General features: G+C 32.3%; 2 protein-coding genes and 1 long non-coding RNA gene across 3 annotated transcripts; 1 reads left to right on the top strand and 2 right to left on the bottom strand.

Moving 5' to 3' along the window:
• Positions 1 to 1,034: 1,034 nt before the first annotated feature.
• LOC130982844 (uncharacterized) lies at positions 1,035 to 1,675 on the bottom strand. Its single transcript, XR_009087204.1, has 2 exons — positions 1,513 to 1,675; positions 1,035 to 1,439 (listed from the first exon to the last, which is right to left on the bottom strand). It is a non-coding gene; the product is annotated as an uncharacterized LOC130982844 (long non-coding RNA).
• A 5,432-nt stretch (positions 1,676 to 7,107) lies between these two features.
• LOC130981717 (26S proteasome non-ATPase regulatory subunit 13 homolog B) lies at positions 7,108 to 12,749 on the top strand. Its single transcript, XM_057905367.1, has 6 exons — positions 7,108 to 7,365; positions 8,761 to 9,207; positions 10,278 to 10,358; positions 10,494 to 10,690; positions 10,797 to 10,896; positions 12,229 to 12,749. Exons 1-6 carry the CDS (start codon positions 7,216 to 7,218, stop codon positions 12,412 to 12,414), a joined length of 1,161 nt encoding a protein of 386 aa, XP_057761350.1. The 5' UTR covers positions 7,108 to 7,215; the 3' UTR covers positions 12,415 to 12,749.
• A 3,586-nt stretch (positions 12,750 to 16,335) lies between these two features.
• Positions 16,336 to 22,295, bottom strand: LOC130980118 (extra-large guanine nucleotide-binding protein 3). Its single transcript, XM_057903759.1, has 9 exons — positions 21,849 to 22,295; positions 20,004 to 21,131; positions 19,704 to 19,841; positions 19,292 to 19,396; positions 19,022 to 19,201; positions 18,567 to 18,744; positions 18,114 to 18,361; positions 17,391 to 17,563; positions 16,336 to 17,156 (listed from the first exon to the last, which is right to left on the bottom strand). The coding sequence occupies exons 2-9, from the start codon at positions 20,973 to 20,975 to the stop codon at positions 16,559 to 16,561; spliced, it is 2,592 nt and encodes an 863-aa protein (XP_057759742.1). The 5' UTR covers positions 20,976 to 21,131; positions 21,849 to 22,295; the 3' UTR covers positions 16,336 to 16,558.
• Positions 22,296 to 23,467: the final 1,172 nt, after the last annotated feature.

Raw genomic sequence — 23,467 nt, 5'->3', positions numbered from 1 at the left:
TCTTTTTTCTCCATAACATTATATATACATATATGTCGATTAATACATTTGTAACGTGACATAATTTAAAAGGTGTTAATAAATGTTTTTAAAATAAACTTGATTTTAAAAAGTTTGGGTAATTTTAGTTTAATATAAAATATATATTAAAATATATAAAAAAATATGTATATATATAAATATATAATAAATAATTTGAATGTTGATTTTTTATCCATACATATCATTTTTGTTTTTTCCTATTTTTTGCACCAACTACCACTTGCTCGTTGCCATCAAGCATAAATGGAAGAATGACTGCTTTTGAGTTCTTGACATCCCATTACTCAAGACGAAGAAGATATCTTCTTTTATATCAATTGATTACCATAAAAAATCTAAAAAATAAAAAATAAAACACTTAAAAACAAGTAATAACTATATTAAACATAGAATCTCCCATTCTACTAAGTGACATCTTTAAATTCTTTACTTAGGATCCAACTTAATTCATTGATCTAAATATTTCTTGTAATAAAATAATACTTTAATTGTTCTTTTAGTCTTTATAATTTTATTAAATTTATAACTAAATTTTTATATTTTTTAAATTAGATTCTTATACTGTTTTTAATTTTATAATTAGATCATTGTTAATGTAAAAAATATTAGAGTTAATAAAATATTTTTTTATAAATTAATATCTACCATTAAAAATCTAATTAAATTTTTTATTACATATTTTTTTAAGAAAAATATTACGATAATTTTAATATTTTTTATATAAAAATAATTTAATTACAAAATTAAAAATAATATAAAAATTTAATTAAAAAATATATAAAAATTTAATTACAAATTTAATAAAATTATAACAGAATAATTAAATCTAAGGAGTGGATAAAACTCATCAATTATATTAAACATAACACTATCAAAAACAAAGGAGTGGTGCATTATTTTTGGCATCAAATAATTACAACGAATTTTCAACGTGATTATTGAAACATTGACCTGATATTCCCACTAGCTTTTTAGATTCCAAGCAACTAAAATTTGACCAAATTCAACTCCTCCTTATCATAGATAACAATCATATACACTCATAAAAGATCAATAATTGATCCATTTTCATCATAAATCTATATATCAAACCAAATCATCAAAATACAAATACATCATCAGATATACAAGGTGACACAAAAAGGAAGAACTAATAATAATAATTAAGTTTCCATAATTATTGGGAATAATAAAACTTAGAAAATGGGGTATGAAAATGAAACTATGAATGAAGAAGAGAAATTAAAACTAAACAGGAAATTGACGAGCCTGTAATGGATTCTCATCAAGTGTTGTTGGGTTCACAAGGTGTTTCCTTGGGCCACGTGAGCTTCCATGGTTCATCCAAGGCTTCCTATGCCACACTACTTTCTTCTTCTGTTCTGTTGATGAGTGAACTGAAACCAAAGAAGTTGCAAATAGAAGGAGGAAAAGAATAAAGCATTTGATGAGTAATAGAGAGTGACTCACTTGTTTCACCATTTTTTTGGGTCTTTGTCTTGTGGTGTGTGTATAGTATAGTAGTGTTGTGGAGTGGGGTTAATAACTTAATATAGAGGGTTTTTTTCTTTTTGGTAAGGGTAACTACTTTGCTTTCTTTTGAAGTCATAAAAGTTAATCATTCAAATCATATGGGTTGCCCAGCCTTCATCATGAAGAGAAATATTATCATTTATTCATATATGGAATATTAGATAAGGAATAAGCGAGAGTGATATGTCCGGACACGGACACGGAATACGATATCACACAGAAAAATTGATATACAAATTTTAAAATTTTATTAGACATAAAGACACGTATATTTATAAAATATAAAATATTTTTTTAGATAAATTGTAATGATATTTTGATATTTTATTGATATTAAAATATAAATTAATTTTTTTAATTATTTTTAATATCTTATTTTAATCATATCAAGTTTTTAAAATATTTTTTTATTTTAATAAATAATAATGTATATTATATTTAAATTTATTTAAAAAATGTGTTAAGAATAAGATTGGACACGCTAATACAGTGATAGTATTTATGTGTGTCTAAGTGTGTTCGAAAAAAAATTTTATTTTTTATTAAAACACGGTTGGACATAGCCAGCCACACGTGTCAGACTAGTGTCGTATCCAAAATGTATCCGATATACGGATACGATAACTCAACAAAATGTCTGTTACGTTATTTTAATTTTTAAGATTCAAATTATCTTAAATGGTATTTAATCTATCTTTTTTTAATCGATGGAATTTTTAAAAATTTTGGGTTCATTTCTTAAAAATAGCAAAATATTTTTTATAATAAATTATATACAATGAAGGATATTTTAAAAAAGAAAATTTGTATACTAACTTCTTTCTCAATTTTCATTATATATCTAGACTAGATGTAAATACCTTTAAATTCAAATTTAAAAGCTTTGTATTCACGATTTAGAAATCACATTTTTTTTGTTGAATAATGATTGAGAATTTTAATTCATCTTCCTAATTATATTTTAAATATTTGAATTTGTAAAAAAAAAATTTTAAACATCAAAAGATAAAAGATTCAATTTTTTTAAGTTAAAAAAATAATTAAGAGAATAAATTAAGACTGTACTCCTAATTATTTTTTATATAAAGTATATATAACAAAAGATATTTTAGAAAAGAAAATTTATAGACCAAATCCCCCCTAATTTTTGCTATATATGTAATAGACCCATTTTGATTTGTAAAATAATAAAGTAAAATATTAATTATCATTAATTTGTAACTTCTATTATGTGTAAATCTTATTAACTTAATTATAAAATAATTAAATTCTTATTTTCTTACACTACCAACTTTCTCACACTTCAAAGAATTTTCATCCTCATCCATCTTAGTTATGGAAGTTCACATGGCTAATTACAATTTGTTTAAATATTTTAATGAAATTTATTCAATTTTTCAATATTCACTTTTAACTCATAATATTTAACATTTATAGTATCTTTAGGACTAGAGTAATGTTTTCTCTTTTTATTTCTTACCATAAAAAATATATCTCTTATATATATATTTTATGTTCGGGTGTAATAATTCAATATGACACTTTTCTATTTCTAAGAGTACATAGTAATTTCCCCTAAGATTCAAATCATAATATGTCTAGTTATTTTTGTATTTTAAAAAATTTAACACTAAGAATTAAATGTCTCTTGAAAAAGAAAAAGGCCAATATAATTTTCATTTAAAATAAGTGAAGAGAGGGGCACAGAATATTTGGTAGTGTTGAGTGGAGAGTGGAAACTAAAGTTTAAAGTCTTGATATATATTTGTTTATGATATCCATTTTCTATTATATATATAAATTATAAAAAATGGACATTATTTGTGGATGAATTTGGATGGGTCAATTGAAATGTTGTAGAGCGGGTTGGTTTCGTTGGTGGCCATAGTAATTGCCACTTATTATGTTGTCCAAAGTCAGAATGACCCTATTAATAATGTTTCTTTTTGTGATCATGGTTAAATCAATTGCCTGGTTGGATAATCCTCTCAACCAAAATATCGGAATTTTAAATTTTATTTTCTGCATACAACAACTCATTAATCTAAGATAAATTAGTTCTTTATCTATCGAATAAATAAATATCGTAAAAAAAAATTAATGTGAAGTCTATGTACCTATGGCACCTTTATTTTTAAGGGAGTTATTTCGATAAAAACATTTAAAACGTTTTTTTCTAAACATATTTTTTAATAATTAAAATTTAATATATATAATCGATTAAATCATATTATTTTTGTCAAAATTAGGCCAAACAAATTAATTTGATCGAAAAATGGTAAATCAAATTTTGAATCGGTTTTGTAACACCCTAACTTTTAGCACGTCATGATCGTACCAAAAGTAAGGAGTTACTAACCTGTTCTCCTTATTTATTATTTAATATTGAGCCTTTAGGTCGATATCGCGTTTCAGTTTATAAGAAAATACTAGAAAATTATTTGTAGTAATTCAATCACACAATTATTAATAATAATAAATGTTATACAAATGAATTCAATATAAAACTCAAATATAATACCTAACCTTCTGGATAAAATAAAATTTAAAACAACAAGGGCGAGGAAACTCTATAAAAATAACAAGAATCACAAGTAAATCTACTAGTCGTCTGCATCTTCTAACTGAATCTTCGAACCTGTGTCACTGAAAGGGTGGAAGATTTTGGGGTGAGAACAAACCACACGTTCTCAGTAGAGAATGGGAATGCCGTAAAAGTAATGAATTTAATGCAAATAATTAACTTACTTAGTAAAACTATTTTGTTAACCTTTTGAAAATACTTTATTTCTACTTTAGATAAATAATTACTTTTCTTTAAATTTCTAAACTCAAAACAAATTTTAAATATAAAACTAGTCACATTTTCTGTCTCTCAGCCACATAGTTAATCCTCAGTCAAATGTCAACTCGTAATCACTTTAATACACTCACAAACAAACAGTACAAGCAAGAGATTCAATTCAATGTACAAGCAAGTCACAACAAGACAAACAATACAATCACAAAGTAATAAAACAAGCAAGCGCAATCAAATGCAAATGTGCAAACAACATGATGCATGTCTATCCCTAACGCAGGCCATGAGCTCATGTGTCGGTTGCCTACCCGCTCCCGACATTACCCGGGCACAAGTCCCAGATATGGCTTTCCAGATGCATCAGTGTGCTTATAAGTCGTACGGCTAGGCCGCATCAGTGTGACTTTCCAAATCAATAAGCGTACATCTGGAAAACAGTTCTCAGTGTGTGGGCGTCCCCACTTTACATTTGGCACTAAGGCCCAAACAATGTCACATCTGCTCTCCTGTGGCAGACGCTTCATTAATTAATATATTCCTTTAATCTTTGTTCTCTGCTCTCCTGTGGCAGAGATTCCTTTTCTTAAAAAAACAAACTCAAAACAATACTTAAAACAAAATCTCTCCTTACAAAATTGGATTTAAAACATTATGTTTTTTTTTAATAAATCTAGTTTAAAAATAGAATACACATTTTCTCAACTAAATAAATCTCAAATAATTTAATTTTTCAAAACCAAATCTCTTAAAATAACTTTTCAAATAAAACCTCAGATTTTTATAAAATTTCGGCGGCACTTCCCCTAAAACTCGGGGTTAGCCACCCTTTTTCGGGTCCCAACTGAACCATTCTTAACCTCTTTTCAATCGAGAAATCAAATACATATTCATCAAATTCAGTCACAAACACAACTCAAACTCATCATTCAGTCATTTCAAACAATCATAAATTATTTATAAATACCCGCTAGACTTCCATAAACTCCCTATCTTCAATGGTGGGCAAGCAAGGAATCATCAATCATGGGAATTTTTGCTGTTTATTTTATGTATTATATATTATCATCACATGCTTGCCTAATCCACCACCATTTAAACCTTATTAGCTTTTAATGTGCATGAGAACAATAATTAATCTTTATTTTACCTAAAATTATTGTCGCCTATGATAACAATTTTTTAATATTTATAATTGGTATTAAGATTATTTTTCTTATTTCATTAGAACTACTAATATTTAGTTCTTATTATCAAGAATTTAGCTAATTGAATTTAACCTCACGAATATGATTAAAATTTAATTAATATAATATGAGAAATTGTGGTTATTTTATAATAACATATTTTTCCATTCTTAAAGCTTGAACTCATTACTAATAATAAAAAAAAGAATTTAGTTACTATTAAAATTATAATAAACATAATAAACAACCTTTGATGATTATTCTGTGCTCTAAATATGACTACATAATTACTTCATTTATTAACTTCTTGGAGAGTAAGAGTAAAAAGGAGGGAAGGGATTTTCACCTTAAAGGTGGGGTGCATGATGCACTGATGCCTAAGGTAAAGAAAGAAAAAGTTATGTTTGATTAGTTTTGCTTTCTCACAGAAGAAAACAAGAAAGAAGAAGAAAAAGTGGTGAGAAACACAGTAAAATGAATCAAAAGCTAAAGCTCTTGTATAAATTCTAACTTATGAAAAAAAAAAAATTCTATGGATATATAGCAGTTGAGAAATTAACATTTTAGAACAGATTGTTTAATTTGTGAAGGCTCTTCCACGTGTTATCTTTTGTTAATGAGACATAAATATCATTTTCTTTTCTATTTAGCAGAAAAAGAAAATTCGAATTGACTTTTCTTAACCAAACAAAAAAAGACCTAAATAAATTCCACGTGACAAACCATGGCCTTCATAAATCTAAGTTGTGGAAAAAGACGACAAAAATTTTTTACAAAAAAATCTCTCTCTGAGGGAAATAAACATGTGCAAAGTTGCCACCAAAATTAAACATGTTCCAATTTGTTTTGTGCAAGTAGCAATATATTAATTCATCGGATCAGAATTTCATTAAAGAATCTACTGTTAATCAACGGATTGTTACATAAATTAGTATTAGAATTTGACACTTATTTAAATAAATTAATAAATTAATTATTAAATCAACACAACTTAATTAAGTAAAAGGTTTTTTATTTAAAATAAACTAAATATAGGATTTTTTATTTTAATTTTTTATCGATGAATTGGACAATTCCTAATCTTAGATTATAGACTCACACACATATGATATTTTCTTTTTTTTATGGTCAAGTTTACACTAAATGGAACTTGAATCTGAAATCTCTTAGTAAGAAAGGAGAACATATCACATATGCCACTTAAACTAAGGTTAGTTGGCGAATATATGAGTTTTTTTTTGTCAGTGGATTGAATAAGAAAAAACCAAGAAATGGGCTAAAACATTTGGGCCTTATTCTTACAAAGGCCCAATTAATAATTTCAGTAGAGTCCAACCTTGCATCGAAATCTCCGTAACCTGAAGCCCAAAGGTTTGTGCATTTTCAGTTTTTCCAGACCAATAAGCAATAAATAATGATAAAAAACTAAAAAAGTGATTCGTTTCTTTGAGCACAAGAAGAATAAAATAAATATAAATAAATGCTATATTGAGAGAGAAAAAAAAAAAAAAAAAAGACTGGAGTGACGAAAAAGAAAGAAAGGTTAATTCAAGATTTAAAAAAAAAAGTGGGAGGTATAAATAGGAAAGGGAGAGCGAAGGAAGCTCAAGTTTGGTGGTGCGTGTTGTTGGGTTTGGGAATCGGGTGTGAATCGCGATGGCTGCACTTCAATACTTGGAATCGCTGAGGAACGCGCATCCTGAGCTCTCTGATTGGTACAATTCCCTCGCAGATCTGTATCAGAAGAAGCTCTGGCACCAGCTTACTCTTAAGCTCGAGCAGTTCGTTGCCCTCGCCGCTTTCCAGGTTCCCCTCTCAACTCGAAATTTCTGAATTTCGAGCTTCCGTGTCATGCCCTGCTTTCCCCTGTGTTTCTGTTCTTTTCTTTGGATTAGGGTTTCTTTTTTTAAATATATGTATTTTATATTATGGTTTTTGGTTCTTTCGTGTTGCTCTGGACTTGATTTTGGAGCTTAAGTGGAGGAGCTAACTGCTGTACTGACGATAGGGTTTCTTTCTTTTGCTTTGGTTTGGGTGAGTTGTTCTGGTTGGAAGTGTGGCAGATAGTGTTTTTTTGTTCCCCCTTTGGGACTACCTTGGTTTTTGGCGTTCTTATTTCGATTTGGATCTGAGCATGGTTGGGTAGGGTATGGTGGTGTTTCCCTTCTGCGGGAAGGGGAAGGGATTGTTGCGAAATTGAAGTCTTCGATTGGTGGGATTTGGCGAATTAGGGTTGAACTGGGGTTTTAGACTTTCTTATTTGGGGCTTTTTTTTTGCAGCTATTTGTTTCCTTTTAGGAACCTGTAAAATCCCAGGTTTTGTGAATGAAGCTTCTTATTGGCTGGTTTGCTTTTTTTTTTTTTACCCTGTCATTTAACATATTTAAGTCTTGCTTCTTCTTAATTGCGCAGAAGCCTGGTTTATTGTCATGTGGAGGTTGAGATTGTATGGTAGCCTAAGTACCTACCCTTTTAGGAAGATGTGACTAATATGTTAAAGCCTTTAGGGTCAGAGTGTAGTGTCATATGATGGAACTTATAGATACAGAGCAATATAGATGTTCAACTTAATAAGATCAGCATTGTGAAGTTCTGATACAAGGTTCAACTAATTCAATCAGCAGTGTCTTTTTGCTAGTTATTTAGTGAGGTATGTTCATGGAATAGTCCCCATTTTATGGGTATTTTATTTAAAGTGAGGATCCCAAATCCTAAGTCCTTAAGTAGTCCTAGCTCATCCAATCACATTCTTTTGGGCAGTTCAACATTGGTGCATTGCGCTAACCACCAAGAATGCCTTCTTAAACATCGTTGATCAACATTCAGTCTGATTTTTGTAAACACCTGAATGCTTTGTTGCTATTTGATATATGAATCTCGATTTGTGAGATCGAATCATTCCTTCCAAATTGTCAACTGACATTGTTTTCAACTATCAAGATCCAAGACTGTCAACCTTGGAAAGAGCTAAATTTATATTTACTTTACATCGATCATTGATGTACTTATACTTCTGTGTGCCGACTGCCTACGTAATGTCATCCATTATGTTGCGTGATTTTGTTTGCGTGTTTCCGTTTTTTTCTAATAAAAATTTTGGTGACTACTGTCTGTGTGTGAAAGAAGGCAAGCTAAACGGTGCATGTTCTTCTTAGTTCTTAGGTTTATTTATTTTACTCATTATTCTTACTGTCTCTTCAGGCTGGCGATGCTCTTATACAGTTGTATAACAATTTCATCACAGACTTTGAGACCAAAATCAACCTTCTCAAGCTTGCACATTTTGCTGTGATAGTTTCCCGGCAGTATTCTGAGAAAGAAGCTGCTGTTGGTTATCTTGATGGAGTCATTGAGAAGCTTCAAGCTACTAGAGAGCAACGCATTGAAGAACCTATTCTTTACATTAAGATGCGAATTGCCATAATTAAGCTTGAGCAAGGTGACCAAAAGGAATGCAAGAAACTTCTGGAAGATGGAAAGAGTACACTTGATAGCATGACAGACATTGATCCATCTGTATATGCTAGCTATTACTGGGTGTCATCCCAGTACCACAAATCGCGTCAGGAGTTTGCTGAGTTCTACAAAAGTGCTCTTCTCTATTTGGCATACACATCAGTTGAATCTCTCTCAGATTCATTCAAGCTGGTATGTCATGAGAATTTTCAAATGTTTGTTAATTTATTTATTTATTTGTCTCAAGTTATAGTTAGTTCATTACAATTTTTGCTGTTAATGTTGCTTTTGCTTATGACTTTCACTATGATTTTTAAGAGTTTGGTTGCAAACAGTAGATCAGAAGTAATCAAGTAGATCTGAAACTTTTCTTTTTTTGACTGTTAAATACATTTCCTTTCCAAAGCTCTGAAAATTAATGCATGCAGCATTAAAGAATTATACTTGCCATAACAAAATGTATATTAATAGTTAATATTAATTATTAATTTAGTGTTTTGTTAACCATCTTTTTATGGGATGTCATGAACTATTTTTGTTTCTGATGTTGCTTGTCTCGTACAATGTGTAGTTGATTGAAGAATTAAAAGGTTCTACTGTAAGAAAATGATGTTACTTTTTGTCTTTAGATTTTTAGTTTTGCTTTTTAAGAATTGAAATCTTCTTCAAGTGTAGACATACTTCTTGGGGATATCTATTTGATAAAATATTAAAATTACAATGGGAAGAGTGACTCTGACTCACAATTGTAGTTCGCTGCACGCATCTAACTGTAGGGTACTAGGGTTTATGGTTTATGACATGAGAATGAATCCCATGGCAACTGAGCTATTTGAGGTGAACATTCTCTTTTAAATGTCTTTAGTAGGACTGGGTTCTTTACGTTGACTTATGAAGTTGGCAAGATTTACATCGGAAGAGTTGTCCTAGTGTAAATTTAGTTCAAGTTATGCTGCTTAGATCTTGCTGTGCTTCATGCATCATATGATAGGAAGACTAGGCTTTTTATTTTATTTTATTTTATTTTAATACTAGTTCATCACCACACTTTAAAGTCTTCCTCTAGCAAAATAAATATGGATGTATTTTGTATTTGAAGATATGTTGATCCTTTTGAGTTTTGGTATACTGGAACTGAATCTGGTTCTTATAAATTCATTTCAACAGATGTCTTCTTTACGGTTGTTATGTCATCTTGGTCTGTTATATATTTATATGCAAATGTTACAAGTAATGTATTGTATTCTTTTGTCATTTGATAGGATTTGGCGTTTGATTTGTCCCTCTCTGCTCTGCTTGGGGATAACATATACAACTTTGGAGAACTGCTTGCTCATCCTATTGTAAGTATTTACATCTAGGAATGCCTCTCTCTCTCTCTCTCTCTCTCTCTCTCTCTCTCTCTCTCTCTCTCAATTTCTTTACTGTATCTTTTTTGTTGTAGTGTTTGCTGATAATATCTCTGATATCTTTCACAGATTAAGAGCCTTCTTGGGACAAAGGTAGAATGGCTTTATTATATTCTGCAGGCCTTCAATTCTGGTGATTTAGTTCGATATCAAGAATTATGCCGGGTGCATAGTGCTGCTCTAAGGGCTCAACCGGCACTAGTTCAAAATGAGCAGAAATTGTTGGAAAAGATTAACATTCTCTGCTTGATGGAGATCATTTTCAGGTACAAATGTGTTCAGATTTTCATGATTCTCACTTTGTGTAGATGAACATGAAAACTATTTATTTTATTCCCAGTGCCAACTCACACGGGTTCTGTTCATTTGCAGTCGGCCTTCAGAAGATCGAACTATACCCTTGAGTGTCATTGCAGATCGTACTAGACTTTCTATAGAGGATGTGGAGCATCTCCTAATGAAGAGCCTATCTGTAAGTTCTATCAAAAGCTCTAGAAAAATAAAATGAAATAAAATAGGAGTTTATATTGTTTTCTTCACAACTATACAATTTAGCACTGTTTCAACTTATTTATATGGGTGAATGTAATTAACTCAATTTTTTTTTTCCTGTTTAATTAAATTTTTCTATGAACTTTCCTGATTACCCTATTTTCAGTAGCCACCGGTTGGTTTGTATTATATTGTAGTACTTGTTTCAGTGACATTTAACCATAATGTCAATATTTTAGCTGAGTTGATGTCGTGTCGCTAGAAGAATTGTGTTGTGTTGTTATTTACTTTGTAAACCTTGTGTCTAATGTTGTCACTTGGACTCTTGGAGTGACTTGCGTGACTTGGCTGCTTAAACATTTTCAAAAGTGCTCTTGATGCTCGATTTAATTTGAGGCATACATATGTAAAGGGCTTGTATTGCTGTCTGCTATACCTATGTAGCTGGTCAAAGTTTAATTTGTCGTCTTTGACACACTATTGTTTCGAAATTAAAATTAGTTCTATAACTTTCTGGTTTTTGAATGGAAGGAACTGTTTAGTTATCTATGTTGGAAACTCGAGCAGGAAATTGAAATGGAATATACCCGCATGTTTAAAATGAAGATGACGTTCTCATGCGACTCACATTTTGTGATTGTTTTGATTATTCTAGAAAATAAGAAGTTAAAAAGATGTACAATCAATGCTAGATAGGTGAACTTGACAAGTTTTATGTACATTTTGAATGAGCGGATCCTTATCTTATAGGAATTGCTGAGATTGTCCTAGATCATACTTGAGAGGGTAATTTCATTTTGGAATTTTATTATTTTCACTTTCTTTTTCCTTTGTTCTTTCCTTTACCTTGTTCTTCCATGGAAGTGGGCATTACCTTGCACAAACTATATGCTGTCTGCTGATTGAATTCAAGAATGTGTTGTGGCAATCGGCTGTAGGTCTGAAAAAAGTATTATGCTCCTTTATTGATAATGTTTGCATTTAAGGTGTATAGGTCTCTGTTGTGTCCTTTGGTTTTTCTTTGTCTCTCAGATGGGGGTCGAGGGTGTTTGATTTATCAAGAAAAGGAGATATGGGTGCTTTGTCTAATGTTTTGTTTTGGTTGTCTTTTCATGTTTGAGTCTGTCTTTTGTCTTGGTTATTAGTTTCTTCATAAGTTGTTAAAGTTTGTCGTTTGTTAATTTTCTTGTAAGCACTGAGTGCTTTTCTCCCCTCCGGGGTTGAGATTCTGTAAACACCGATCGGGAAAAAATTTTTTGAAGTGCTTTTGTTTGCAATGCTTATGATGCTGGGAAAAAAATATTTATTGCAGGTTCATCTAATTGAGGGTATAATTGATCAAGTTGATGGCACAGTTCATGTTTCCTGGGTGCAACCAAGGGTTCTGGGTATTCAACAGATCAAATCCTTACGTGATCGACTGGACAGTTGGACGGGGAAAGTACACACTGCATTGTTGTCCATCGAGGCTGAAACACCTGACTTAATTGGATCGTGATTTTTCTTTGCTTGTTTTCTGCCAATTGTAAGAATTTCTTAAGTTAAAGGGAAGACATGCTGAGGGGACAAAACGAGAGACTTCCAACTCACATGGGAATTATAGCTGAGTATATGTGCTTCATTTGGTTTTATCTGCTGCTTTTGAATGAATGCTGGAGAGAACAGACCCTTGTACTCCACTTAGAAATTGTTGGTTCTATGGTTTCATGCATAGACACATCGGATTCAGTTGGAAGCAGGCTATTTTTATGCTTTAGAGTGATGATACTACTATGTACCTGGAATTTTTATTAGATACGGCCATTTTAATTCACTTTCACAAGTTCCTTTTTCTGCCGAGCATTCCTTTTATTGCCAAAAACAATCATCTATTGCCTTTAATAATGCCTGAGGTGCTATTAAAGATTAAACTGCATTTATCTGAATTAATAGCTGTGTTTTAGTTGTAAATTCTATAATGTAACAATAATTTCTTGGTGGGGGCATAGTTGCGTTTAATGCATAGTATCTCGGATAATCAGCTTCGAAGTCTTGACAATAAAAAAAGAAACCTACTTTTCATAGTGAATGAATGAACTTATCATTTGGGTAGCTTCGTTTTGAATAAATAAGGTGGAATTAATTGTGGGGGAAACTTGACCAGCTTATCCAAATTTCAGAAGATTGGATTGAACCGATTCGATTGATCTCTAATAAAATGAAATTTCAGAGTTAAGATAAACGAAAGTAAGTTGTAATCCAAATTAGTGGTATAGAATGTAGAAGATCCAAGAGCAATTACTTGAGTTAGCAATTGGTGCATTAATTGAGAAGGTGAGACTACACATAAGAGGTGTCAGACAAGTGGGTGGGAACTACCAAATGAAAATAAACACATTGGTGTCATAGAGAAATGCCTGAGTTTCTGCAAGTTACTACATCATTTCATGATGGCACATTTAATGTCACATGGACATGGTAAAGTCTCATGAAAGAGGAATCATATGGAAAGGACAGGCATGCTGGGGACTGGCACGTGTTACACACATGACAAGTCAGTCATAAATTTGCCAGAATTCTTCATCACCAAGTGCTCCTACAATGCTCAGTACAAATTTGAGGTTACAACTTACAATGCCGTGTTTTTTAGTACTAGCAAGTTTAAATAATAATAAAAAAGTCATAGGGATATTTCAGCTCATAGTATTCTCGTAATATAGATTTTTAGAAAACAAATAGTAGGTAATCGGCATCTTTCTTAATTAAGTTAACACTAACTAATTTTTATATTTTTTACTAAAAATATTGACCCCTAATTTTTCCTTGTCACTGGTAATAGTATTTGTCTAATTTGGTGTGAGGAAGTAGGAATCACGACTATTATCATTTCGAAAACTTGAATATTGAAAAATGGATGAATTAACTTATCTCTTGACCAATCCGATGACACAACATATTGTTGTCATAAAATAAAAAACGTTTATAAAAAGAGTATATACCCATTTTGGTTCTCAAAGAATTTTAAACCAGACATTTAGTCTCCAACTAAAATTAATTACTCGATTGGTCTCTAACAATTAATTCCGTCAGTCACTTAATTTCTTGGCTTCGTCAACTCTAACAGAAGGCAAAATGGTCCCTGGAAACTCTAACAAGGGACAAAATGATTCTTGACCATTTTATTCGAAAACGACACTGTTCTTATCATATCTAATTTTTATCATATCTCGCATAACCCTAACATTCATACTCTCATTCTTCACCTTTATAGTCTTCTTTTCCATCGATTCCTTCCTTCTTTTTAGCTCCAAGATTAAGCCATGGTGTAATTATTACACGTGTCGCACCTACCTCAACATGTCATGGACCACACACTTCCTAAATCTTTGTGACTGGTACATCCACCTCCTCTACACTTCACCCACCAAAAGCATCCACTTCCACGTTTTTGATAACATTACCTCCAACCCCAACAACGTCCACGACATCCTCAAGACCAAGTTCCACAACTACTCCAAGGGCATGCCTTTGTCCACTTTCCGGCAAGCAATATAGATTGTTGGACATTAGGACATCATGAGAAGATTCTCCTTCGACATCATATGCAAATTCTCATTTGAAATAGACACCGAGTGCATCATTCCTTCTTTCCCGAACTCCAAGTTGGCAGACAGTTTCGACCCTGCATCCAAGCTATTACAACGAGCAATGTCGTCTTGCCGCTCATATGGAAACTGAAGCGATTACTGAATATTGGTTCGGAGAAGAAGTTGAAGGAAGCGATCGGAGTGGTGGACAATGTGGTCATGGAGATGTTAGGGCAGAGGAGGAGGGAGATGGCAACGACGATGACAAGTCTTAACCAATTAGACTTGCTGTCTAGATTCATGGGATCCATCGAAGACGACAACTAGTTGAGAGACATAGGCATTAGTTTTCTGAGTGTGAATTGGTTGAGAACAAGTTGAGGATTTTTTTTCTTGTGAACATTAAATTTATGGAGTATGCATTGTGTAGTTTGAAGTTACAGTGTTAGACTGTTAGTGTTATGTGAGATATGATGGAAATTGGAAAAGAACCGTGTCGTTTCCGAACAGAGGAGATCAGTGACCATTTTGTCTCCTGTTAGAGTTGTCAATGACTATTTTGTCCTCCGTTAGAATTAACGAAATAAAGGACCTAAGTGACTGACGAATTAATTGTTAAGGATCAATCGAGTAATTAATTTTAATTGGAGACTAAAGTGTCCAATCTAAAATTTTTTAAAGATCAAAATAGATATACACTCTAAATTTATAAACTCTTTCATTGCGGTGACTTATTTTGGTTCTCTTTTTTCCCTTCTTTTGTGAGGCTCTTAGTTGTTTACTCGATATGTAAAAGAGAGTTATTCACTTATTTGCATAAAGTTAATGATAGCATATAAATTTTTATTTCTTTAACAATTATTTAATCTCTTACATGCCAACACTTAGTTCAGCTGATTCAATAGCTATTTCTATATATAGAATCTTCAGGTTAGATCTTGCATATTAAAAAAAATAATGTAATAAAATTAGAAAGGTTAAAAACAAATAAAATCTATAGAAATTTTAATTTTGTGTCAGTCATTTCTCCTGAAAATGTCATAAGACTTTCACTTATTGTATACCATGGTGATAATTTCATGTGAAGTAATTTTACATTGCAAAGGAATCTAAGTGGGGCAAAATATCTGCTTCATGCAAGCAACAATAATTGCTTAATTTTTTCGTACATTTCAGACTCTTTTTGGATCGGTTCAATCGTGAAGCAAAAAGTGTGTACTATATCTTATCTTATCAATGCTTTCATGTTTCATATGCAACTATCAAACACAGAAAATTAACAAAAAGGAAAAACCCGCTCTCACTTACAAGAAGTTCCCCCTTAATTAATTTGTAATTGCCCACCTCTTGGGTTCATCTTGTTCTGATTAACATTCATATTTGACTCTAGAACACTATTAGAACAAAAACTTCAATTAAACAAATACTCCCTCGGTTTTATTAAATTCATTTACTATGCATAATATATAATTTATTGTAACCCAAGCAAATTCCATAAAGTAGTTGTGGAATCTACGTCACTACATGAGGAACATTTATTGACCTTTGAAAAATAAACCATATAGATGAAACATTCTCCTAGCATTCAAAATTATTCATTTATGTTAATTTGACTTGGATAACTACTCTCTTTGAACCAAATCAGAAATAATTTTGTTTCCTATTTTTTTAAAAGTTTCTTTTTACTTTCAATTATTCCGGTTTTCCTGTCCCTACTATTTATTATTATTACACTGTAGTAAAAATTGATCCCTTCAAAAAGCTCGGGAACCAATGCACAGGCTCCTCCACATGCAAAATGGAATGCATACATGCAGATACACGACAAAGGCTTCAGAGGTTGGAAAGAACCCTACCAAAAATCATCAATAACTTTTAACTTACATCTTTCAGATTTCACAGAATAACATAAATGCTAGAGAAAACACAAGCTACATTATATTTTCTCCACACCCCCTAATCTTTTTTCCTCTTCTCTTTCCCTTCCCCAATTTTTCCATGTACCTCCAAAAGGGCAAATATGTATATATCAGTTAAGGACCACAAAAGTTTAGGCATGTCCGCCACCGTCCATTTTTACTCTTGCCTGAGATAAGGAGAGGAGCTTATGTCTGTACTGTAAAATGAGTCCTCTGGTGGACCATAGTAGTTTTCTTCTTTTTCCTCATCCCATTTGAGGACCTCTCTTATGTACTTGAATGCTTCATCGACTGTTGCTCTGTCCCTCGCCCTTGCTTGCGCCACGAAAAGTTTCTTACCCGTGAGGGATGCATAAAGGTCCTTGAATTTCATGGCAACATAGAAGTATGCTTGATGTGCAAGTGACTGGTTGTTGTGATGTGCATGGACAGGACAAAAATCATTAAACCACTCGCAACAGGCATTGAGGGACACTTTACCTATCTTGTCCTCAAAGATATCATACTTGTTTAGGACAAGGACAAATGGGGTGTCTCGGAAGCAAGGGTGCCGCACCATGGTCTCGAAAAGCTCCTTGCTTTGCATCATCTTGTTTTGGAGGAGGGTTCCACTGCCACCATTGTCTGGGGTGAGACATAATTGGTCGTAGTCGCTTAGGGAGACGCAGAAGACCACTGCCCGAACATCCTCGAACATTTCGACCCACTTGCAGCCCTCATTCATACCCTTGGCATTGACCCTTATGAGTTGGTACCTGAGACATCAAAAGACAAGTTACATACCTTTCCGGGTTTATATGCATCTTTATTTTTTATATGCATAAGTTATGTAATGTAAATTGATGCTAAAAATTTCTAGTTTGTTGCAAGAGAAAAAGCACCATGACAGAGAAACTGACATAAAGTTCAAGTACACTGGAAAATTTTGCACTCATTAAAAAAACACTTTCTAAGATTCAAACAGAAATAAATATAGCTTATGTATATACTTGGTTTGAGGAGGTAACTGAGCATCCAGGTTTTCTGAATACATTTCTGGCCGCTGGCTACGGTCATCAAGTGAAAATTCCATGAAAGCTAAACCATTGCCTTGAGTGACCCCTTCTGCATAGAGTATGTCTCTTTCGGAAGGTTCGTATTCATTGCTAGATATCTCTACAGCCTGTAAGAAACAAGAACATTATTATCTAGCTGTGTGTGAATATCATTTATTTTTCTAAAGTGGTAAATGCAAAATAACAACTTTCAAGCAAATGATACATAGCAACTAGACTGCCTACAACATCTATAAAGCTTAATAATAAAAAAGAATGAAGATACAAAAATAGCTGATTCAAGAAAGACCATAGTCTCAAGATTCCAGTGGTTACAAGGAAAGATCAGCAGTCTGATTGGTCGTAGGAATAAAATTAGAAAGGTATAAAATGGATTAATCAAATATGAGTAAGGTATCTGTATACAAGTCTAGCACATAATATTTGGCACAGATATCACATTGAGATTAGCAGGTGATGTCTCTTAATTGTAAAAACTTGCCACATATTTGGCCAACTGAAAAAAAAAAAGCAACACCTCTGCTCAGGATAACAAAAAGAACAATGACAAATGGCAGCAACAAAAGTTGATGGGTTGGTAAAGCATATCGATTGGAATGCATGCTATTTTAACCAAATAAAAGGACATAATTTCACGGATAACTTGTGGAGCAATACCCGGTTTAAGAAGTACTCTGCAACTTCTGGAAGAAAGTGAAGCTCATCCTTTCTTTTGAATGTTTCTTGTATCGCTGGGTCTTTCCAAACTTCTTCAACCAACGGTGCATATTCACGTGTGGCTGCAGGGAAGAATGCATCTAAATCCCCAGTGGCTATAATATCCAGAAGCCAGTCAGAGAAATGCTTCAGCCTTGGATTGAGGGAATATATGGATTCATTTGTATTGCTTGCTTCACCATTATTACCTGAATAAAGATCGTATTTATTCCTTTCTTGTATAGAATGAAATCAATCTAGGATTTGATTAAATGAAATCAAGATATAATTTTTTCAAATTGATAATAGTTGTTCATACATTGAGTTACTCTGTTTCTTATTAAATGTCTTCAGCTAGCTATCCAGTAAACATGTCAAAACTTCAATAGAAATTACCACATCATGAAATATTACCTGGTTCTGTAGTTTCACCAGGAGAACCTTGTCCACTCATTCTAGAAATAGCCTCTTCCTCAAAGCGCTCTCTTCCATCAAGCAAAATGCTAAGATATTTATACATGTTACTCTGGATCATCAGTTTAACATCTTGCAGCTCTTCGGCAGTAAATTTGTTCCCATACAAAAACTTTGCCTGCTCAGCAATTACAAGAGTACCACAAAATAAGAATAATGTCACATGAGAACGAGCAAAAAAAAAAATATAACAAAAAACTACTCATGACTACTATTCTAAGCCAATATTATCTCATCGGTAATTTTACAAATATCTGAAATGATTTTGTTTAAACACTTGCATATACTAACTAGGGCCCAAAAGGGTCGCTCTTCTAATGCCATTCCAAACAACTCAGATGCTTATACCAAAGAAGTGATTCCCACGTCTAAACATATTGCAATAGAAACCATACCTGCTTAAATATGGTGCTAGTTCCGGATCCTTGAATTCCAAGAAGCAGCAGCTTCTGAACTCTCTTCTGCTCCAGATAATTGGGAACTGTAGTATAATTACTAGTCTCGTCTCTTTGCCCATGTGGCTGTCCATGGGGAAAAGGCAGAGAAAACAGGGCACAAACAAATCTTGTTGATGCCTATTAAAGAAAAAGTAAACACCTCCATTAATATTATACATCCTTGAATGACTCCAAGATGTTTGAATCTAGAAATGTTCAGGTGAATACCTTTTCCCAAATGTTTCCTCTGATATTATTTTGTCCTTCCTCCTCATAACGACCATCATCATAAACCCAAAAGTGTGTATCACGTGGACACTGCACATTTGCCAGCTGAAAATTCAAAAAATCAAGTTATTCTGTTTGTTGCAATAATATCACCAGGCAGATTATTCAATAAACCAGATCACTAAACAAAAAACTATAGGCTGATTCAAGAAATTTCACTGTTATCCTCTTAGAATGCTTGTAATAATGTTAGTATCATCCAAAAAGATGTAGGTGCATCCATTAGTATCTTTCCTTGGTTATTATCAAAAGATATTTTATCATTTTGTCAAAATCTTCTGAGCCAAAATCAAACTAGTTGCAGATTTAATATGTCAAACACAAATTTTGTAAACAAATATAGAAAGCTCACCTTGAGGACCCTCAGTTCAAGCTTTGTAATCTCTCGACCATTGATGTAAACCTCAGTATTTCCATTACTGGCATCCAAACTAAGTTTCCCAGTGAAATTCAAGTTTGAACTTATGATTCTGTCAGGCTTTTCACCTTCCTATTAAACAGACACGGACCAAAGTTAAAAGGCCAGTTTCTGGTAGCAAATGGAAATATAGAATTTTATAAGTTTAACCACATGAATTTTAAAATAAAAACTTTCAGTATCAAGCCAAAATTGAAACAGTAAAGTTCTCAGTAATAGAGCACAAATAATCACCTTCCCCCATAGACCAGATTCTTTGTCATACCAGTATCTACCAGGCTTCAGTTTACGTGGAGGCAAGGGACATCCAAGTAACTCTGCCATCTCATCATCCTTCAGGGGGAACCCATTGACAATCAACTGCTCCGGCCGAAGCTGATTAGCAGAACATTCTTTCTCTGCTTTCATAATTTGTTTCACTTCAAGAGGACTTAACAGTCTAGACAATACCCTTGAATGTTTACCCAATTTCAGACGCTTCGATTCATCAATTGCCTCACCAATGCATGTTACACACTTGCGCCCTTCCGGCATTGAACCCATCGCCCTGAGCACACAATTGCTGCAATACTTGGCATTACAAACTAGGCAAGACTCCTTGGTTTCCCACTTCCCTTTTCCACACCTATAACAAACTCTTATTTTCTTCTTCTTTTTCCTTTCTTTTATAACCCCAACATATTCTGGATAAACTGGCTTCACAACCTCCACCTCTTTCCTCTCAGATCTTTCAACAGTACTAAAAGTGACAACATGTGCCCTCTTCGGTTCGTTAGTGACTTGCTTAGGTGGATTGTTTGGAGGGTTATGAACTGAAGCAGGTGAAGCCGAAGGCGAGGCGGAAGAAAGATCAGGGTTTTGTAAGACAGACACCACAGATTCTGAGCTTCCTGACAACCTTGGACTATGACTAGGAGAACCTGTTACTCCGGCGATTCTAGACACCGGCAGAGGGATTGGTTCAATCACCGTAGAGCCAGCTTGAGCAACCGATCTTTGTGATCCGGAGAGTGGTACAGCAGTAGGAATTGCTCTTGACTTTACATCAACAGGCTCGACTCTCGGTACCTCATATGAGACTGGTGGACCTTTATACTCCATAGCTATGGAGTAGTCAAGATTAGAGCCATCATCAGGTACAGAAGCACCAGGTGGAAGCATCTTCTTAACCAATTCCCTCCAACTCTCTCCCTTATTTTGATCCATACTTTTGCAATCTCTATTCACAACTCTTGAATTTACAAGTCCTTCTTCATGAGTGATAAAGTATATATACTTATATGTCAACTTCTCTACAGAATATCAACTTCCAAAATGCTTGTAACCAAGTGGAAACCGGCACATCAAAGAATAGGGATGCACCTAGAAACAGAGAAACCTTGAATAAATTTTCTTTTTCTTTTTTTGAATTAGAATAAGAATACAATATAGAAGAGGCTTGCATAGTTGAATCAGTCAGTTATCAACAGCCGTAATCAAACGTTGAAACTTGAAACTTTAAAAAGCCTTCATAGTTGAATGCATTCCTTCATATATTTATTTATTTTCAAAAGAAAAAAGGAATGAGAGAAAAGTAAACCAAACCCAACTAAACCAAAATTAAAATGAGATGAGACTAAATTCAAGTCACGTTATCCAACTAAAAACAGCACAGAAAACACTTGAAAAAAAAATAACTAGTTGCAGTCAAAACCAGGTAGACAAACGTTAAGTTATATCCTTTTTAAAACTAAAAAGAACAAAAAAAATCAATTTTTGCAACTTGTAAAACATGAAGAAGCAAGAATAGTCCTAAATATTGCTCCTGAGTGTTGAAAATCTCATTAGTCAAACCAGTTGCTAATAAATTATACCCCCAGAAAGAAAAAAAAAGGACCCGAACGGTAGAATTTTCAGCTAAGAATAATTACATAGAGAACCCCCCAAAACAACAAATCTTAATTAAATAAAACAAAATAGACATCACTTTCAACTTTATGGTGAGAGAAAGGAGGTGGAGAGGGTGGGAGGGAAAGGTTTAGAGAGAGAAAGGAAGGTAAAAGGGAGTGAGGGAGTGAGTGAGTGTGAGAATGAATGTACCTGAGAAAAAGGAGACAGAATGAAAGCGAATCTGATCTTTTAAAATTACAAGGTGGTGTTGCCTTTTGAGTTTGGAAAGAAGAAGCAAAAGAACAAATGTTTCTCGAAAACCCACCACCATAAACCATTGATGTTGCAAAGAAGAAGAAGGAGAAGAGGAAGAGAGTGAAAGTGAAAGTGAAAGGTGAAAAATATAATCAATGGAAGGAGTAAAGAGAGGAAAAGAGAGAGAAAGTGGGTTTTAGGTGATGGGTCCCACTAAGCTCCCCATTGCTAATTGTTGCTTGAACTCACACTCAACTCAACTCAACTCAACTCAACTCGTTGTTGTGTTGACCGTTGAGCTTCTTCTTCGTTTTGGGTCTGGTTCTGTGTGATTGTGAGAATGGTGTAGTTTTGTGTTATGCTGTGATGTGTTTGATGAAATGTCGTAGAGAAAGAAAGTAGAGAAATAGTGGGGAGCAGCAACAACAACATTCGCCACGCGCCCACTCACCAGTATTACAATTGATTCTTATTATTATCTTTTTAAGCTTAATTGCGCTTTCTACTTTCTACTTTTTATTTTATATTATTACTATTTTTCCATCCTTATCCTATTTCTATTTCTATTATTATTATTTTAAAAAATATTTAATAAAATAATGATTAATAAAAAATAGTCAAACTTTGATTAATTAATATTAAATAAAATAAATTTTAATTTTTTTCTAATATTATCGTATTATTTTTTTAATTTATTTTTTAATCTGTTAAGTTAAATATTAATTTATTATGAATATAAATTTTATTTAAAAATTTGTATTGACTGATAAATTTAAATTATTATATATATATATGATAAAATTTAAATTTTTAACATTTATTTAAATAAACGAATAAGATCATCATTTCACCAATTTAAATTAAATTTACTATTATTATTATTGTTAATTCCTTAAATCTAGTATTTAATCTATGTCTTTAAACAAAATCTAGGAGTAAATTTTTACGGTTTTATTAATCGTTATAAGATTTTTTTTTAAATATATCATAAGAAATTCCTTTGAATAAATTTATTTAGTAATGTATTGTAATAGTAAAATCTTTTTATTTTAATTTTTTTACCTAATATCTTTAAGAAACCTTTTTGTTTAATTTTAATTTTTTATTAGCATAAAGTTTATGTAAGTTAGTATTCATTATCCGGTTTCTAATAAAAATAGAATATGACTATAGTTTCTATAAAAATATAGAGGTATTTATTAATTACGTGTTAGAATCATCTTATCAAGCTTAAAATATCAAAGTCGTGTTCTAGTACAAGAAATCATCTACTAAATATGCTAATCATATAGTATATTTGTATCTAAATGTAATAACGTGCTTGAATTTCAATTGTTTGTATAAATTTATAGAATAATACTTGTTTTTAGATAAAGGTAGTAATTTATAGTTTGTATAGCTCAAAATAACATATTTTAATAAAATGTTAATTCTACCTTATATATAAAAAGAAAAACTAAAATTTAAAATAATTTTGCCATTGTAATAAAGAAACTTAATTTAAAAATTAGATTTAGCTAAAATTTAATGGATTTTAAATATCAGTCATTTAAAACTACAATAGTGTAATGTGA

Source organism: Arachis stenosperma, chromosome 5 (assembly GCF_014773155.1).
Source record: "Arachis stenosperma cultivar V10309 chromosome 5, arast.V10309.gnm1.PFL2, whole genome shotgun sequence".
Lineage (NCBI taxonomy): Eukaryota > Viridiplantae > Streptophyta > Magnoliopsida > Fabales > Fabaceae > Arachis > Arachis stenosperma.
This window is presented reverse-complemented; position numbering and strand designations above follow the sequence as displayed.

Coding starts and splice junctions, on each gene's coding strand:
- LOC130980118 (XM_057903759.1), bottom strand. CDS start 20,975: ATGGATCAAAATAAGGGAGAGAGTTGGAGGGAATTGGTTAAGAAGATG. Junction 18,362..18,566: donor TGGTGAAACTACAGAACCAG/GTAATATTTCAT, acceptor ATCTTTATTCAG/GTAATAATGGTGAAGCAAGC. Junction 17,564..18,113: donor CAGAGTACTTCTTAAACCGG/GTATTGCTCCAC, acceptor TGTTTCTTACAG/GCTGTAGAGATATCTAGCAA.
- LOC130981717 (XM_057905367.1), top strand. CDS start 7,216: ATGGCTGCACTTCAATACTTGGAATCGCTGAGGAACGCGCATCCTGAG. Junction 7,366..8,760: donor TTGCCCTCGCCGCTTTCCAG/GTTCCCCTCTCA, acceptor CTGTCTCTTCAG/GCTGGCGATGCTCTTATACA. Junction 9,208..10,277: donor TCTCAGATTCATTCAAGCTG/GTATGTCATGAG, acceptor GTCATTTGATAG/GATTTGGCGTTTGATTTGTC.